At 35.6% G+C, this 19,337-nt stretch overlaps 3 protein-coding genes and 1 pseudogene across 4 annotated transcripts; all 4 read right to left on the bottom strand.

Annotated features, from left to right (window-relative positions):
* Nucleotides 1–398: 398 nt before the first annotated feature.
* On the bottom strand, nt 399–2,990 carry LOC109218716 ((+)-neomenthol dehydrogenase-like). The gene is made up of 5 exons (XM_019383088.1): nt 2,876–2,990; nt 2,225–2,471; nt 1,885–1,947; nt 1,355–1,531; nt 399–915 (listed from the first exon to the last, which is right to left on the bottom strand). Exons 1-5 carry the CDS (start codon nt 2,908–2,910, stop codon nt 538–540), a joined length of 900 nt encoding a protein of 299 aa, XP_019238633.1. The 5' UTR covers nt 2,911–2,990; the 3' UTR covers nt 399–537.
* A 2,212-nt stretch (nt 2,991–5,202) lies between these two features.
* Nucleotides 5,203–5,817, bottom strand: LOC109218718 ((+)-neomenthol dehydrogenase-like). The gene has a single exon (XM_019383089.1). It carries the CDS (start codon nt 5,791–5,793, stop codon nt 5,404–5,406), a length of 390 nt encoding a protein of 129 aa, XP_019238634.1. The 5' UTR covers nt 5,794–5,817; the 3' UTR covers nt 5,203–5,403.
* Nucleotides 5,702–9,921, bottom strand: LOC109218717 (annotated as a pseudogene).
* Nucleotides 9,922–10,093: 172 nt separating this feature from the next.
* On the bottom strand, nt 10,094–13,639 carry LOC109218715 ((+)-neomenthol dehydrogenase-like). 2 transcript variants are annotated; one of them, XM_019383087.1, is made up of 7 exons: nt 13,533–13,599; nt 13,102–13,396; nt 12,757–13,003; nt 12,374–12,436; nt 11,845–12,021; nt 10,949–11,311; nt 10,094–10,485 (listed from the first exon to the last, which is right to left on the bottom strand). In XM_019383087.1, the coding sequence occupies exons 2-7, from the start codon at nt 13,116–13,118 to the stop codon at nt 10,111–10,113; spliced, it is 1,242 nt and encodes a 413-aa protein (XP_019238632.1). In that variant the 5' UTR covers nt 13,119–13,396; nt 13,533–13,599; the 3' UTR covers nt 10,094–10,110. The 2 variants fall into 2 exon arrangements, with proteins under 2 accessions (XP_019238632.1, XP_019238631.1); XM_019383086.1 differs by lacking the exon at nt 13,102–13,396 and having other exon boundaries at nt 13,533–13,639.
* Between the last annotated feature and the right edge of the window lie 5,698 nt (nt 13,640–19,337).

The following is a 19,337-nucleotide window of genomic DNA, read 5'->3' on the forward strand; positions in this document are numbered from 1 at the left end:
GAATAAAAAAATAAACTAGCGAAAAATTATTGGCCGATACAAAGGACGCCCGATCACAAACAGACTAAAATATTCGCATTTCTGTTTTTTTTATCAATAGAGATGGTTTTTTTAGATTTTTTCTTGGTGAGTACAGTAAGACAAGGTGCCATCACAGCCATACCATACTTTACAACATTTAATAAGAAGAAATTAACTCTAATTCTTTTCTTTGAAAAAATAACATTGCAGACCTATGAAACTGTTATTCCAGATTCAACATGAAAAGATTAGCTTTACGAGAATAAAACACCTAAAAGACTGCAAATAACCTTTAATTTTATCTTTTTACTTCAGAAATAAGAGTATTTTATAAACTTTTTTATATCATTTCACAACAAGAAAACATATGCACCAAATAATCCAGCCATTACTAATCTTTGTATTACAATTTCACTAAATAATCCACTTTCCAGTGATTACTAATTTTTTTATTACATTTCTACAGTATGATATTAGTACATACGCACCAACCAACTCATTAGATTGCCAGTTTTATTAGAAAGGTGACACCTCTTTTCTACTGAAGTACTTTCCTGATGGACCTCCCTCAGGTAAAAGAGCAAGCCAAACAGGACTTTCAGCACCCTCTTCAACACTCAATTTGCCACAATTGATAGTCATATCAGTTTTGACATAACCTGGACAAACACAGTTGATGAGAAAACTTGGGTATTTCTTGGCCAATATTCTTGTGTAAGCATTCACTGCTGCTTTTGATAGTGTATATGCAGGTAAAATCAGAGGCCAGTTTTTACTTTCCAACAAACCCTCCTTTAAATCTTGCAGAAAAGCATTCAGAACCTCATCTACTCTGTCTTCTGTTAGATTCTCAGCATCACTTAACACTCCTACAGCCCATTCATTGCCTACATGCTGAAACAACATTAATTGTGCCAAAATGAAAACAATATAATCAGAAGATCGCTTTGTCTATTCTTTAAAATTGTAAGAGTGCACAAGAGTGTATGCAGGATTTTAGTTAAGTTTTGTGCCTTAGCATAACTGGTAAAGTTGTTGCCATGTGACCAGTAGGTCACGGGTTCAAGCCGTGGAAATAGCCCCTTGCAGAAATGCAGGGTAAGGTTGCGTACAATAGACGGCCCTTGTGGTCCGGCCCTTCCCCGAGCATAGTGGGAGCTTAGTACACCGGACTGCCCTTTTTATGTCGATATTTAAAGAAATGAGCAAAAGAACAAACTATCGTAAAGATGTCATATTATAAACACAATTTAAGTACGTTATTGTAGCTCTCATGGATGAACAAAATTTCTGGCCCCCCTAAGAAAAGTTGGTATGTAATTAGATGAAATACCTCCAACTTTCCAGCAAAGGAGGAGACATTGACAATACGAGGTGAATCAGAAAATTGAAGTAGAGGTAATAATTCTTGAATCATCTGTTTTGCCCCATAATAGTTTGTTTGTAGACATTCTTCAGCTACATCATAAGTTTGAGTTGCTACCTTTAGCTTCTCAACGAATAGGTCTTGCTGCATCACCAACACAAGACTAATTATTTCAAATGGATAAAAGAACGCGCTGAAGAAATACACAGGGCCATAAAATTGCAGTAGAAGAAACTTTTTATTTTGTTTGGTGGAGTGGGCGAAAGAGAAATTAATTAGTTCATGACCTTTTAGCTATGTTGCTCGGACTCTTTAAAAATATTGCCGGATGTGTGTCGGATCCTTCAAAAGTAGTGTATTTAAAGGATCCGGCACGGGTACGGCGGCATCTGAGAGTCCACACAACATAGCTTTTTAGTGTGTATGGTATCAGTAGTATGTGAACTCTATGGAATATGTATAAGCAAAAGAAGAATTGATGTGATATAATCACTTACTTCTGGACTTGTAATTGTAACATCTTTATCCATAAGTGCTCCAAGAACTGCTGCATTATTCACCTGTTTTGGTTGTTTACAAATGATTGTAGTATTATGTTACATAAAGGTTAAGCATAATCATGAACTGATAATTAAGCAAACATAAAAAATTAGAGATTAAGAATGCAAATCTCAATTTGAAGCACAATATATGTATATAGAGAGAGAGAGATTGCATGTACTAACAGCTCACCTTAAACAGATGGTATAAAGTACTGGTACATTCATTTGTTCTTTTTCTTATAAAAAGTGAAACCAATTTTCTAAAATCAAAGAGGAACTTGGAAGTGGAAATTACCAAGATATCAAGCTTGCCAAATCTGGCCTTGATGAAATCTTTGAGTTGTGCAATAGTAGAAGGGTCAGTCACATCAAGCTTATGAAAAATAACATAATTAGAGAGGCCACACTCCTTTAATATATCAATAGCTTCTGCTCCTTTCTTCTCATCTCTAGCTGTTAAGATCACCACTATCCCTTTTGAGGCTAGCTGTCTACATATTTCTAGTCCTATTCCTTTGTTGGCTCCAGTCACAACTGCAATCCTGATAACAAATTTGAAACCATACGAAATTTAATTAATGCCCATCTTGCTCACACAAAGAGTGGGAAGCCAGAAATATTTTCAAAGGCGTTCAAACTTGAAAGAAGTAAAAAAAAAATCGCCAACAAAGGGTGTTCTGTTATGTACCTTCAAAACCTAATATTTTATCTATATATGACCACCCTTACCAGAGCGTAGCTTCGCCCAATGCACAAAGGTATATATAGAGGCCGAGCTAGACAATAGTGAGTTATGTTGCCATTGCGCATGCCAATAACAACAACAAGTGGGAGTAATATATATGTACGTCTTACCCCTAACTTAAAAATAGAGAAATTCTGCCACTGCTGATAGAGAAGGAAAAAATCAAACAAAAAAAGGAGTGAATGTTATTGAATGGAGTACCTTTGAGTTGCCAGAAAGTTGGAAGCCTCTGCCATTGGTATAAAGTGTTGCCTGTTCGAATGTGTGTAAAAAAGGAAGAAAGACTTTCAGGCCCACGGTTTAATTTTTGTGTTCCTTAATACTAAGTACACAGCTAATGGGGATAAATACTGTATCTTGTTTCAATTTAGACAACACATCTTTTTTATTAGTCCGTGCCAAAAAGAATTATACATTTCTATTATTGAAAATAATTTAACTTTAAACTCTTTATCTTGCCTATTTTATCCTTAATGATAAGTTTTTATAACCACACAAATGTCATGGCCGACGAGTGTGTGGTAGGAAACGTAGAAGTGCACAGCTAATGGGGATAAATACTACTATTGTGTTTCAACTTACGCAACACATTTTTCTTATTGGTTTGTGCCTATATATTTCTACAATTCAAAATAATTCAATTTTAAATTTTTTATTTTGCCTATTTTACACTTAATGAGAAGTTTTTATACACACAAATGTCATGACCCCACAAAACTTTTACCCCTTAAGCTTTCAAAATCACAAATTTTAAAAAATTTCTTTTGTTTTTCTTAAACTAAACTATGTGTCGAGTCAAACTATTTTTTCTAAATTGAAACGGAGGGAGTATGATTAAGAAGACAACCGGCAGCCATGCATTCTCGGACCACACAAAATCTTAGAACTAGTGGTCATTGTTCCCACTTAACCATTGTCTAATTGTATGTCCTGTGCCTTTTTGTTTTGTATTCTTTTACATCTTTGGTTCTCGACTTCTTGTAAATTTTTATTTACTTCATTTTTGTACTCGTCACTCGGACTCAATATACCGGGGCTATAAAATCACGTTATTACAAATAATAGAAAATATAAAGTTAAAGTATTTTTAAATATAAAAATATATTATTTATTTAAATAAAAAATAATGACAAACATACTGGAATAAAGAGAATATTAAGTTTAACAACAACAACAACAATAACAGCAACCTAGTGTAATCCCACAAGTGATGTCTAAGGAGGGTAGGATATACGCAGCTTTAGAGATTGTTTCTGATAGGCCATCGACTAAAAAAAATTAAATTTATCTCAAAATTTTAGAAAACAAAAAAGTGTCTCTTATTTTAATTTCTTTTCCAATTTTCACATTTACTGATGCAATTAGTAAAATGTTAATCAGCTAAAGCGTTTATAAGAGAGACAAACAATATCTTACATAAATAATTCATAAATTAACATTATTAAATATCTTTCTTAAAGAATACAAAACCTTTAAAAGAGTGATAATATAGACGAAAGTATTACTCCCTCTGGTACTTTAATTAATTTTTTGTCTGTTTTTACACATTAAAGAATTTACTTTTTAGCACTAATTCACAATAAAATTGACTATATTAACCTTAATTTGTTCATTGAAAATATAACAAATACTCCTAGACTCTTTACTCCAAGGGCAACTTGAAAAAAAAATTAATTTCTTTTTGATATCTAAAAATATTAAATATTATAGACCACAAGAAAAAAAGTCAAAAATCAATTAAAGTGAATGATACTGTTATTTTAAGGGCACACAAAAAACCATTTAATGTGACTACTGTTTAAAGCAGCAGATACTCAGGCTGGTTGGTTAGCTCATGAGAAAAATGCTTGACAACTCAACCCTAACCAACAAAAGTACTCCATTCATCTCAATTTATAGGCAAAATACATAAAGACCCCGTTAAACTTGTTCAGAAAATAGATTTGAACACTTAAACTAAACGGGTAATTTTTAACCCACTTAAACACATTGTGAGTAAATTTTGTTCCACCCTCCATGACACCAAACCCGGCACGTGAAATCATATAATTTATGAGCGCGTTTTACACTAAATTTAATGGATAAAATGAATTAAAAAAAAAGGAAAATTATTTTAAAATTACATTTACTTTATAAATAGACCCCAATGGTAAAATTGAATTACCCGATCCAATTATTTTCTCTTTTTCAAGAACCCGAAATCTCCCTCTCTTTCAATTAGTCACAATTTCTGGCCATCATATGAAATTTCAAACAAAATCAAATCCTTTATGTGAATCAAAGCTTTTTTCTTCTCTATAATCTTTTGGTTCATCTAATTTTAGGGCTTATTTTGAGTGGTTCGAATTTCTTCTTATTTGAGTGGTTTTCTCTGTTTTTTTATTCTGCACATAATGAGGTCAACTAATTTGGCTAGGCTTTGCGTGGAAGATAATGAACCTGGGTTGAATGAAGAAGTGTGCTGCAACCATGTCAAACTCGACAAGAAATTGACGACAAAAAAAATTACCTACAAGAGAAGCCAACAATATTCAATATCTACACTTTAATCGGCGAGATTTGGGGCAAAATCAACACTGGGTTTATGACAAATATACTGGAATAAAGAGAGTATTAAGTTTAACAACAACAATAACAACAGCCCAGTGTAATGCCACAGTAATTTTTTTAATTACAATTTCTATCATTAGTGCATACGCACCAACCAACTCATTAGATTGCCAATTTTATTAGAAAGGTGACACCTCTTTCCTATTGAAGTACTTTCCTGATGGGCCTCCCTCAGGTAAAAGAGCAAGCCAAACAGGACTTTCAGCACCCTCTTCAACACTCAATTTGCCACAATTGATAGTCATATCAGTTTTGACATAGCCTGGACAAACACAGTTGATGAGAAAACTTGAGTATTTCTTGGCCAATATTCTTGTGTAAGCATTCACTGCTGCGTTTGATAGTGTATATGCAGGTAATATTAGAGGCCAGTTTTTAGTTTCCAACAAACCCTCCTTTAAATCTTGCAAAAAAGCATTCAAAACTTCATCCACTCTGTCTTCTGTTAGATTCTCAGCATCACTTAACACTCCTACAGCCCATTCATTGTGTACATGCTGAAACAACATTAATTGTGCCAAAATGAAAACAATATAATCACATTTGTTCAAAAGTGCAGTCAAAAATGAACTTGTTTCAGCCACATTTGTCCTAGTAATTGTACACCTTACACAATTAAGTTCGCGAAAATTTGACCTAAACAGGCATAAATGCGTGCAATTTGGAGTGCCAGACCTTACTCCATAGTCTCGTGGAAATACGATTTCAACCCAGGAGTTGCTTCATTAATCGTGAACAAGAGGACCATAGACAAGGTACCACATATTAATTCTCACGTATTCAATGGACTCCTCCTGCATCGAAAAATTGAAGGTCTTGAGAAAAGGTGGCAAAAATATTGTCTATACCATTATAATTGTTGTTCCATTTCGGTTAGGAGATCCGAGTAACATTTTTATACCTTTGACATATGCTGCAACTCTCTTGCCCCAACATCACCGTGACCTTCTGCCAGGTCTTCAGCTACAGCAGCCCGTAAAACAGCAGCTCCAACCTCTGCTGTAATATCCCGAATACTGCACACAAAAGAAACATTAGATACAAGTACCCTTGGAAAGCAATTTCACATTTGCTACCTCCAAGTGAATGCTTTCTCTAACTGCAAAATGATTCCAACATAAATACAGGTTTCCTGAGACGTCATCCACAATCTCATGACTAGTAATCCCCTCACAACGGTTATCGCTATTTTAGTCTCCTCAAAATCATAACACGTGAAAAAAGAAGAAGAAAGTGTTTCACCAACCTTAGAACCATATTCAATAAGATTAACTAGCTCGCATTCATCGCCTCAAAGTTTAGATCTCTATAGCGTGTTCGCAAAAATAAAAACAGAAGTAAATATATAAAAGAGCAAGTAAGTAGGGGGAGCTGATTGATCGAGTGTTGCTCATGTGGACTAACAAGACTCGGGTGCAATAGCACTCACCCAGAGTGGTTATAGGCACTTCACTGCTATCACTTCCGCATGATAGTTGCAAAAGTAAGTGTGTGCATTCCTTGTGTCAGTATGTAACAGGAAAATCAAAATCAGGAGAGATAAACCTAGACATTTGTGCTAAGCTACAACTTGAACTTGAAGCATCATTGTCATCAGCATTTTGTGCATTGTCAATTTTGATACCCTTATATATTCTTACTACAGTTTAATGACATAGTAACAAGGAGACAGGAATACGCATGTCATCCAGAAATCCTAAATATTAGGCCAAGACCAGTCCCTAACTCATTCAACTAACACGATAAAAATATGATATCAATTTAGAAGTTGCACGAATCAATCAGTCATATATAGATAGTCATTGCAGGGGCAGGGTGGAGCTGATTTAGTGTTTAAGATTTCACATCTCGAAAATAAAAGCTCCGTGAGCAAAGAACGCTTTTCCCAGGACCAAGAGCTTACTCGTTAATGGATGGATACAAGATTCCTCTTTTGATTTCGCCACCTGACGTGTAAGAAGCGAGGCTGCACGTGTGAAATAAATATACAAATCAGTAAATGCAGAGATAAGAGAAGGTTTCACTGCACCACATTTTTTACCTAAATACAAATTAAAAGCTCACACCACTGATGGTCAAATCAAGTACAATGAGACAGAATTGTCATATCATACCACTCAGCAGCTGCTTCTAACATTGTATCACTTATGTTTCGAGCACCAGAAAGAAGAGCTCCCAGACCAAAGGGACTACCTAGATCAACATTTGCAAAGGGACTCCCACTAGCAAAACAATATTTTCCCCAGCAAGCTTGAAAGCATCAGCAGGACAGCATTCAGCTGTTCAACAGAATATACAAAATAAAAATGTAAGATCAAGACAAACAACTGGTAGAGGAAGCAAAAGATGGATGAAAAGACAAACCATTGTTTGGGGGATTTGACATGGCAAAAATTGCAGGTCTAACAGAATCTGACTCTCGCTTGGCCCTCAGCACCTGAAAGTTACGTCAACATTAGACAAACACAAGCTGATATCAAAGGAACAGAATTACAGCAATACAATTCCAAGTGATTAAACTGATCAAGAAAAAACGTTCAAATGATTTAATCTAAAGAATGAATACACCTCAATGAGAAAATTCCAGAAAATAAAATATCACCTAAACTTTCACATATATTTCTTTCTTATACTTTATTGAAGAAAATCCTGAAGTACATGGTTGTAGATAAGGATAAAAAGGGAACAAATATAAATGTCCGAAAGGAATCTGCTATATTAATGGAATGGAATAGGAAGAATATCGGTAGAGGAGATCAGATATAATTGTCAATGACATAACTTCACAAGTTTGTAATGAATCAAACAAGTGGAACACAAAATAAGATTAAATTATGTTATAATCCCATGATATCGTTTAAGGCCCAGCAAAGGAGTTTTGTGGATATATGATGAAAAAATTCATATAAAATATTATTCTACACTTGTTAAAGACCGAGTAAAATGCTTAGATGTGCCAAATAAGTAACTTAGACGCAGAGCAGCTAAGAAAATAAAGATCCAATAATTTCCATAATGTATCATGAGAAGCTAAGAAGTCAAAGAATTAAATATGGCTGCTCCAGTGACACAGTTCTGCGTTCCAAGCATGGCAAATAAATGATAAAGAAGGAAAAAAGAAAACAAAGTGCATGACCCACCTCCTCATGAAATATACCTCCAACTCCTGACAAACCAAGAAGCACATGAGGCTTCACCTTTTTGACCTGAAGAGCATTTAGTCCTGGCATTAGCGTCCCAGAAAGCATAAAAGCACTCAGATGAAGAGAGCAATTATTAGTCCCTATGGCCTAATTATCAACATGGTCAACAAATTTTAACAAAGCATGGACATCCTTCTACTAAGAGCAACTTAGTTTTGTACGTAGATACAGCAAAATGCCCAGAGATTCTAGCAACATTACCACTTCAAGGAGACCTGCTCCCTCCTGTAGTCCTAACCCCTCAATCTCATGTTGGGCTTTAGCAAATGGTAATGCTGCTGGATCAATATCTTTCCTATGTTTCGTGATAAGACCCTGCATCAACATTGACTAATGATCATTACTCATAACATAGAGAGTAAGCAAATCCTTAACAACTGACGCCATGGAGAGAAACATATGGTACTTGTCAGGCGCGGAGCCCAAAATCCCGTTGGCAACTGAACCTTGTTTTCATCCATAATACTTTTTAATTTTTTTAATAAAGAATGCCTGTTCTCCCCTCCAATTTATAATACTTATGTACGGGTTTGATATTTTTGATATAAGACACATGCAAAAACAGGGAGCATATTTACTTGTTCTGGATCAACATGGACTATAAGCAATCCCTATCATCTATACAAAAAACCTCACATTTTTATCCAGAAGAAACAAGTGGGGATATGCTGATGGTCCACCCATTCTTGAAACAGCTTGTAACTAAATTTTAGTCTTTAGGGATAGGCTAGTTAGTCAGATTGGTATCCTTGCCAAATCCGTACCAGATGTATATGTTCCATACTTTGGATTTACAAAGCGGCATATGCAAAAAATATAAACTAGTGCAACAGTTAAACTGGCGCCGTAGTTCATGAATGTGAAACTGAAGAACAAATAATAACTTTATACATACTCTTTGTGTAGCAGCTGCTACGTACATGTCAAGTTTGCCAATTGGTATACCTATCCCCTGAACTCCAAGATCGCCAAGGCCAAGAATACGGCTTCCATCTGTCAGCACAATCATGTCTACCTGCAAACAGAAGAGAATGCATTGGGTGATTCTATTTGATCAATGCCATAAGTTATTGTTCTTAAAAGGCAATTCGTATTAAACACGTCAAAGTCTGTAAGATTTTCTCAGCTACACTTCATTTAAGTTTTGCATTACTCTGAAAATCATCTAAGTACTATTTAACTTTCTATAGCCAAGTCTTACAGACAAATATCTGAAATGAAAAAGGAAAGGAACAATATAACACAGCTCTGAAATTGTCTCTGTACTAAAAAATGTAAACCAATCACCACTAATTGAAATGACAGAAGAGGAAGTTGAAAGAGCAGAAAGTTGTGAAATCACATAATACCTGAGTAGAAGGCCAGTTCAAGATTAATGACATCATCTCTCCCTTATCTTTGGCACTGAAATACATGCCACGTGGACGTCTAAACAAGGCAGAGTAGTTTTGGCAAACCAAGAAGGTAGATTATAACAAAATGTTTATGATTATAAAAGAAGCATCTTTTGCAGCTTGTGAACAAGAAGGTAGGTTCCCACAAATACAGTAAACGTGACACTCAGCTTCCAAGCAACAGAATGATCACCGGTAGAACTACCCTGCGTAGCAAGAGGTTATGACCTTAGGCGATATGCTCTGCAAGATTAAGAATTTTAACATGCTTCTTTTTCCTCAACCCATGGGGCACTGGACCCAAAACTCTGGTTCCAATTGGTTCACCGTGCTTGTTGATAAGCACTACAGTATTGTCGTCAAACTTTACTTCGCTCCCATCACAGCGGCCCCTTGGCATAGCAGCACGAACGACAACACCATAATGAACATCTCCTTTCTTCACTTTCCCACCTGGCTGAGCTTCCTTCACTGAGCAAACTATTGTATCTCCTAATCTTGCTCCTTTCTTGCCCTTCAGTGCTTGGATGCACATCACTCTCTTTGCACCTGAATTGTCTACCAGTTTCAGATTCGTCCTCATCTGTATGAAGGTCCTTTGTTGCTGAAAGGACCAAAAACAAGTAAAGAACTTATCATAATTGTAACATGAGACAATTCAAAGCGTAATCAATATGGCAGAGTTAACTCATAAGATTCAAGACCTTTTTCATATAAACTTTTAGCCATGTGATGTTATTAAGGTGTTTTCTCTTATGAAAATAGCATTTAATATTTTTGATTAGTAAGAAGGGTTTATCTTAATGTGAAGAATATATTCTGTGGCTTGCTTTACATGATTAAAACATCTAAAAAACGAAAATAACCTTGCTTTTATCGTTTTAATTTAGAAATAAGAGTAAATTATAAACTTTTATATCACATACAGAATATCTCATTAACCAAACATTCACAACAATAAAACATATGCACTAATTACAAATCTTTGTATTACAATTTCTACATATGATATAAGTGCATTAACTTTGTCACTCATAACATTCCCAATTTTTTTAGAAAGGTGACACCTCTTTCCTATTGAAGTATTTTCCTGATGGACCTTCCTCGGGTAAAAGAGCAATCCAAACAGGACTTTCAGCACCCTCTTCAACACTCAATTTGCCACAATTGATAGTCATATCAGTCTTGACATAGCCTGGACAAACACAGTTGATGTAAAAACTTGGGTATTTTTTGGCCAATATTCTTGTGTAAGAATTCATTGCTGCTTTTGATAGTGTATATGCAGGAAAAATCAGAGGCCAGTTTTTAGTTTCCATCAAACCCTCCTTTAAATCTTGCAAAAAAGCATTCAAAACCTCATCCACTCTGTCTTCAGTTAGATTCTCAGCATCACATAACACTCCTACAGCCCATTCATTGCGTACATGCTGAAACAAACATTAATTGTGCCAAAATGAAAACAGTCAGCATATTTGTCTATTCTTTAAAATTGTAAGAGTACTATGACATATATGATATAGTAGAATATATGTATTAGAGTTTACGTCTGACAATGCAAGTAAACTGTTATTATTTTTTTTTTTCTTGAGACCAGGGCGGATTTAGGGGGGGGGGGGGGGGGGGTCGAAAGGGTTCACCCCCTTCGCCGAAAATTACATTGTATATATAAGGCAAAATCTGTTTTTCACCTTTATATATTATATTTTTAATCCCCTTGAGACAGACCAAAAGCATAGCTTAGTGGTCAACGGGGTTCAAAATCTTTGTGAGGTCATTTGTACAATTCCACTAGCTACAATTTCTTTGAATTTTTTTTAACTTTTTCCTTTTTTGAACTCCCTTAGTAAAAATCTTGCCTCCACCACTGCTTGAAACATCTGTCCCCCTAAGAAAAGTAGGTATGTAATTTGATGAAATACCTCTAACCTAAGAAAAGTTGGTATGTAATTAGATGAAATACCTCTAACTTTCCAGCAAAGGAGGAGACATTGACAATGCGAGGTGAATCAGAAATTTGAAGTAGAGGTAATAATTCTTGAATCATCCATTTTGCCCCATAGTAGTTTGTTTGTAGACATTCTTCAGCTACATCATAAGTTTGAGTTGCTACCTTTAGCTTCTCAACGAATAGGTCTTGCTGCATCACCAACACAAGATTCATTTCAAATGAATAAAAGAATGTGCTGAAGAAATTCACAGGACCATAAAATTGCAGTAGAAGAAACTTTTTATTTTGTTTGGTGGAGTGGGTGAAAGAGAAATTAATTAGTCGTTACTTTTTAGTTATGTTGCTCGGACTCTCCAAAAATGTTGCCGAGTGGGTATCAGATCCTCCAAAAGTAGTGTATTTTTAAAGGATCTGACACGAGTACGGCGGCATCTTAGAGAGTCCGCATAACAAGTCCAGAAGTTGGGTATGGTATCAGTGGTATGTGAACTCGAATAATATCTATAAGCAAAAGAAGAATTGATGCGATATAGTCACTTACTTTTGGACTTGTAATTGTAACATCTTTATCCATAGGCACTCCAACAACTGCTGCATTATTCACCTGGTATACGTTTGTTCAGAAATTATTGTAGTATTATGTTACACAAAGGTTAAGCATAATCATGAACTGTTAATTAAGCAAACATAAAAAAAAAAAATAGAGAATCTCAATTTGAAGCACTATATATTATATAACATGTTATTCACTTTATCTTCTATATTACAAAATTGAACATGGTATAGACAATTGCATGTACTTGCAGCTCACTTTAACCTGATGGTATAAACTATAAAATACTGGTACATTCATTTGTTCTTTTTCTTATAAAAAGTGAAACCAATTTTCTAAAATCGAAAAGGAATTTTGGAAGTGAAAATTACCAAGATATCAAGCTTGCCAAATCTGGCCTTGATGAAATCTTTGAGTTGTGCAATAGTAGAAGGGTCAGTCACATCAAGCTTATGAAAAATAACATAATCAGAGAGGCCACACTCCTTTAGTATATCAATAGCTTCTGCTCCTTTCTTCTCATCTCTTGCTGTTAAGATCACCACTATCCCCTTTGAAGCTAGCTGTCTACATATTTCTAGTCCTATTCCTTTGTTGGCTACAGTCACAACTGCAATCCTGAAAACAAATTTGCAACCATAATAAACAATGCTCCATCTTACTCACACAAAGATATATATAGAGGCCGAGCTAGACAATAGTGAGTTATGTTGAACCTGTTCAAATCTGTCATCGCCGATGTAGAAAATAGAGTCCACCCATAAGGGGTGCTCTTAGGGACCACTAGGTCAAAGCCCAGTAATTGTAACCCTAGCTATCCCGATATAACTACACATACGGTGTACTTGCTTAATCTTCTTCTAAAGTCAGACATACCGCGACAACCATCACGGATTAGTAATTCCAATCGCGATTAATCCGTTTTCGCTTCAGCCACGGAGAACATTTATGCGCATGTGTTAAGATTTATCGCGTTCCTTCAACCGATAACAATAACAAACCAGTATAATCCTACAAGTGAGATTTAGGAGTAATATATACCCAGGCTTTACCCCTAACTTAACCATAGAGAAATTCTGCCACTGCTGATAGAGAAGGAAAAAAAATTAAAAAAAAAAAAAAGAATGAATGTTATTGAATGGAGTACCTTTGAGTTGCCAGGAAGTTGGAAGCTTCTGCCATTGGTATGAAGTGTTGCGTGTTCGAATGTGTGTAAAAAAGAAGAAGGACTAACGTGTCGTTTGGTTTGAATACGGGTTATACTGGGATATAAGCTTGGATTAGTTATCCTCTTAGGGTCATTTGGTATGAGGTATAAGAAGGTATAAGGGTGGTATAAAAATTTAATATTACCTTAATACTATGTTTAATTATTAAATCAGGTATAAGTTATCCGGTATTAATTTTAATACTGGGATAACTTATACCTTATAAAAGGTAGGGTAATTAACACCGATATAACTTATACCTTCTTCTTAGAAATTATGCAATTGTCATACTTAATACAACATACCAAACAATGAATAAACAACAATCCCAGCATAACTAATCCCAGCATAACTTATCCCAATATAACTTATACCAGCACAACTTATACCGGTATAAATTATATTCCAACCAAACGACTCCTGATTGTTTCTTATTCACTACTATTTGGTATGTTGTATTAAAAATGATAATTGAATAATTTCTAAGAAAAAGGTATAAGTTATCCCGAAACTAAGTACCACACCCCCTACAAGCTATAAGTTATCCCAATACTAATTTTAATCTCGGAATAATTTATACCAGGTTTACTAACCAAATAAAATATTAAGGTGGTACTAAATTTTTATACCAGCACTATATCTACTTACACCTTGTACCAAACTACCCCTAAGACTATTTCAGGCCCACGGTTAAATTTTTGTGTTCCTTAATACAGTAGAAATGAAAGTGAGTTTGCAATAATGATCCAACGTTTTAGTATTAATAATTGGAATAGTTACCTCCTATAGCAAAGGTTGATACCTTATTTATTTTAAATAAATACCATTTTAAAAAAATTATATTCTATAACTACCTTTTGATTTTTATAGCCAAATACCTATTTATGGTCACCTCCTACCCTTAAGCCATAAAATACGCTGCCTCTCTCTCATAAAATACATTGCCTCTAGTTGACACCCAATTTTTCCCTATGATATTTTTTAATATGCAAAATAACTTCAAAATGGTGTGTGTATATATATATATATATATATATATATATATATATATATATATATGTAAGCATATTCAAGTGTTTTATTATTTTCCATAATTTTCAAAGATTTTTAAATTAATTTATTTCCCCTTTTTATCCATAAAAACCCAATAATCATTTCCAAAATTATTATTTTTGGCAAATAATCTATTGAATTTTCATCTTTATGCTAAAATATAGCTAAGGTAATTTTGGCATATTTTTACAAATTTATTTAGTATTTTTCAAAGCTAAAGTGCATAATTGCAATACTAGTCTCTTTTAAGATTTAATTGCGTTTATATTCATAAAATCAAGTCCTATATTTTTAAAGTGTTAATTATATATTATAAATCGTTTTAGTGCTTTCAATTTGTTTTCAGGAATTAATTTACTATTTTTTATAAATTAAAAGGGAAAAGTGGCTATTTAAATTGCAGCCCAAATTGGGTTTCAATTATAACCAAATCAGGCCCCCAATTTCCCCAGCCCAATTTCAGTATTAACCCGACCCCTACCCAATTTAATCGACCCAACCCGGATCCCTACCTACCCCATTCAATCTAGGCTGTTGATCAAAATGATCAACGGCCACCAGCTCCCCTTACCATTTTTAACCCAAACCAACCCCTTACCCTAAATCATTTTCCACCACCCGCCGCCCTTGAATTCCCCTTTCTCTTAATTCTCTCTGAAACCTCACCTGAACCCTAGCCTCCGCCCTTTAATCCTACCCTAATCCACCCTAATACCTACCTAATTCATGGCCCCTCGTGGTCATTTAGGACGTGTATCAGCCTCATATGGCTCCTGGATGTTTGGTTTTGTGGTTTCATGACCAGACCTCGAAGGAGCCTGGTCCAGTCCTGCTCGACTGTTGTTCATGGCCTTTCTCCGGCCATCCACGACCTTTCTCCGGCCATTCATGGCCTTTCAAGGCGGATCCTTGACTTTTCTGGTTAGATCGTTAACTTTCAAGATCTTTATCATTTCTTTTGGGTTTTCTGAAACCCTAATCTCTAAGACCTTTCGATTTCTTTCAGATCTATCTTAGATATGTGCTTACTATGAACTTTTTAAGTGTTTCTCGAAGGTTCTTTGACTTTTCTTTCAAAATGACTCTTCACTTTTCAACGATTAGGGTTTTCCTTTAAGTCTTTCAAAAGATCTCTTCTCTGATCTTAATGTTGTTGTGATTTTGCTATGTTTAAAACGATTTGCTCATGTTGTTCTTCTATCTATTTCAGCGTGTTTAAAAACCTTAGTTCCTTTTAGTCTTATCCGAGTTCTGAGACTGTTTGTTTAAATGTGCACTCGTTCTTTGTTTCAGACTCTATTTTCCTTGTTTGACCTGTTTGATTTTGAGTTCTTACCATCTCTTAAACTCGACTATTGTTGAAGCCCTAAATTTCTTAGAAGTTTTCTCACTTGTTACCACTGTGAGACCTTTACCCGTTTCTGACTTCTCTTATCTGGCACTATGTTCTTCTTCACTGTTGATTCTATGTGACTTGACCTGCTTGACTACTGTGCCTCGAATATTTTCTTACTACTGAATCCTAGCTTATTTCTGCCACTACTGTATGTTTGTGATATCTCTTTTGCCAATGTGTTCGGCCTCGCATGGCTGATGCTTCTGTTCACTCTATTTATATACTGAAGTGCAGAATCATATTTCTTCCTTGATTGATCTTGTGACTGATTGCAAAAGCTTTTCTTTTATTAACCCTAATTTCACTCGCTTGTTTAAATTAATTGATTCCTTCCCCTTTACTGTGATTTCTTACCTTGCTGAATCCTTTTCAAAATAAGCCTATTTTGTACTTGGACTTGATTGTTTACTGCATGCTTTTACTGCCCCTTATATGGCAATAATCAATCTGTTCGAACTTGATTTTTCTTTCCTTAAATGAAACCTGTTAGTACCCGTTAAATAGTGATTCCTTAATTAAAGAGAATCACTTCTGTTAATTGATTCTGACTTGTGATTGTTTCCCTGTTTGTGTTAAGACTTTACTTATTACCTTACTTATCACTTGTTTTCAAAACTATAAATACCCACCCCCTCTTTTCTTTAAGACGAACAACTTGAGTTCAAAAACACACACTCACGCTTAAAACTCTCTCTTTCTTTACTGCTATTTGTGCTATTGCTTTGGCTAGCCGACTGAAAGCCAAAGCTAGACTGTGGAATCTTGCTTACTTTTCCTTACTGCACTTTGCTTCTCTACTGGTATGTCCCAGTTAATTTTTTCAAGCCTCAACAACAACATGCTCACTTTAGTTGCTTCAGTTTTCTCATTCTTGTGTACTTCTGCTTATGTTTCTGCAGTCTTTTTACATTACTAGCATGCTGAAATATGTTCCCTTCCCCTTTTAGATTAATGTTTCCCTATGTATGCACTCTGTCAGTCGCTTGTTATGTGATTTGCTGACTTATGAATCCCAAACCCCATAGCCCCTCTATGTGTTTTTCCTTTGGTTGGTTTGTGTCCATGCCAGCATCAGCTATTGCTGTGCATGACCAAACCTGCCCCTCTCTGGGGTTATATGCTTCATACAATGTATTCCCAAGACCCCTCGACCCCTTTGTGTAACTACTGATTTCTGTGTATTTTAAGCTTTACTACTACTGTTTTTTTTTCAAATCACCCTTTAATACTTACTATTTCCAACTCAGTTTTAATCAATCCCTGTCCTGCACTTCCACTATATTCTTAAAACCTAGGTTCTGTCCCTCTTGTGTGAGCATTGCCTTGGGACCCTTGAGCTCCCTCTGAACTTGGACACATAAGGGTTGGCCTTTCCGCACTACACTCATTCTTGTCTGGTTATGCAAACCTGGGTGTAAGCACTGCCCGGGGTCCCTTGAGACCCTTAGGGAACTTTGACACACCCAGGTATTGAGTAAGGCTTTGAACACCATGGGCATCTGAAGTGATTAATTATATAACTCGGACAGGAAGTCAAGATCAGGCTTCTTTTGGTTGTAATTTCTCATTTCTGCACTTTTTTTGTAATTTAAGTATTTGGTCTGTAATAATTTGTAACAAACATTGGGGTTTGGCTAGTAAAAAGGGATGGGGCAATTATGCATGTTGTAAGGGTAGATATCCTGCCTATAGGATCTGTTCTGCATGTCTTACTTCCACACTTAGATATCCTGCCTATAGGATCTATTCTGCATGTCTTACTTCCACACTTAGATATCCTGCTTACAGAATCCGTATATTAAATTCCGCATGCTTTACTTCCACACTTAGATATCCTGCTTATAGGATCTGTTTAATAAAGTTCTGCATGTTTTACTTCCACACTTAGATATCCTGCCTATGAGATCTAATGGCTATAATCAGACATCATGCTCACAAAGTTAAGATCAGCTTCTAAAATAGATGTCATTCCTATAAGGTTAATATCAATCTTTTTATAGAGATCATGCCTATTGGAATTCCGCTGGGATCAAATAAATCCTGCCTACTCCATTTCATGTTCAATCAGATACCGGGCCTATAGGACCAAAATTAGCCTTAAATACCTAGATACCATGTTTGTAGGAATAAAAAATCAGTTATAATAGAAATCATGCCTATAGGGTGTAAAACCAGTTTAGCTATAAATCAGTTTGACTCGTACTATTCTGAATTAGTTTAAACAACCTACTCCTTTATCAATGCGGTTTAGAAAGCATGCCTATAGGATCCAAATCGCTCGTTTAGAACTGTTTACTGCTTTACTACATTCCTAACCAGCAATAGATATCATGCTCCTAGGACATCACTATTACGCCTAGGCAAGCCTTAGGCAATAATAATGATAAAGTGGGATCCGCCTTTATCTAATTAGAAACTGCTACAACCAGTAGGCAGCCCTGATTCGGACTTCTTATCTGAGCTATATAATGAATCCGGTTCTAACTCAAATCCCCTATATTAGGATTTTTAAATTTCAGACTTTAACTGTGCTTGAGTTGTCTATTTATATGTATTATTTGTGGAGGATTATATGAGCCTCTAACTGCCTACATGTTTCCTTTTAAATGAAGTCCTACGTGTTTTGTATGTCACCTTAGCCTTTTGCCTTTAAACCTAAGAGTCAACCTAAATCCTCCCTATTTATAGGAATTGTAGTCCTAAATTCCTCCGGGACTGACAGGAATGGGACGGGTAATAGCACGCAGTAGAGTTCGAGACCAATCCGCGCTTTAAATATCTTTACGGGGTGGGAAGGATAGATATGGATATGATGACTGGTGCGCTAATACCACGTGTAGCCCCTCTTTTGAGGAGTGATTACCGGGTATTGCATTGATGTGATCCATATTACAAATAAACCTAGGACCCTTTATATTCACCAGCGTGCTTAGTTATAACTCTTTCAAAACTTTGCTTTACTTTATCATTTCTAAACACTTGTGTATTTAAAATCCCCTCTTATTTGAGCCTTGTTTGTTTACTTGTTAATTGCACAAAGAACTATCTGGCCGGGAACCACACTAGTGGATCCTGAGGGGTGCCTAACACCTTCCCCTTGGGATAATTTCAAGTCCTTACCCTATCTCCGGTTATCAAATGTAGTTGTAGTTGAACCATATAGGTGCCCTAACGCACCTTAAAATCATTAGGTGGCGACTCTTCAAAATTTCAAAACCCCTTTCCCAAAAGGAAAGAGTTGTCCCAACCGAATGTCATAAACCCGATTTCCGCGAAGGAAAAAGGGGGCGCGACA

Source organism: Nicotiana attenuata, unplaced genomic scaffold, assembly GCF_001879085.1.
Source record: "Nicotiana attenuata strain UT unplaced genomic scaffold, NIATTr2, whole genome shotgun sequence".
Lineage (NCBI taxonomy): Eukaryota > Viridiplantae > Streptophyta > Magnoliopsida > Solanales > Solanaceae > Nicotiana > Nicotiana attenuata.

What these genes read in the sequence shown, in the direction of transcription:
- LOC109218716 (XM_019383088.1), bottom strand. Translation starts at nt 2,910, where the DNA reads ATGGCAGAGGCTTCCAACTTTCTGGCAACTCAAAG. An exon ending in AACTTTCTGGCAACTCAAAG is followed by an intron (nt 2,472 to 2,875) that starts GTACTCCATTCA and finishes ATTTGTTATCAG; the next exon opens with GATTGCAGTTGTGACTGGAG. An exon ending in CCTTTGCTGGAAAGTTGGAG is followed by an intron (nt 916 to 1,354) that starts GTATTTCATCTA and finishes ATGTTGTTTCAG; the next exon opens with CATGTAGGCAATGAATGGGC.
- LOC109218718 (XM_019383089.1), bottom strand. Translation starts at nt 5,793, where the DNA reads ATGTTGTTTCAGCATGTACACAATGAATGGGCTGTAGGAGTGTTAAGT.
- LOC109218715 (XM_019383086.1), bottom strand. Translation starts at nt 13,567, where the DNA reads ATGGCAGAAGCTTCCAACTTCCTGGCAACTCAAAG. An exon ending in AACTTCCTGGCAACTCAAAG is followed by an intron (nt 13,004 to 13,532) that starts GTACTCCATTCA and finishes ATTTGTTTTCAG; the next exon opens with GATTGCAGTTGTGACTGTAG. An exon ending in CCTTTGCTGGAAAGTTAGAG is followed by an intron (nt 11,312 to 11,844) that starts GTATTTCATCTA and finishes TGTTTGTTTCAG; the next exon opens with CATGTACGCAATGAATGGGC.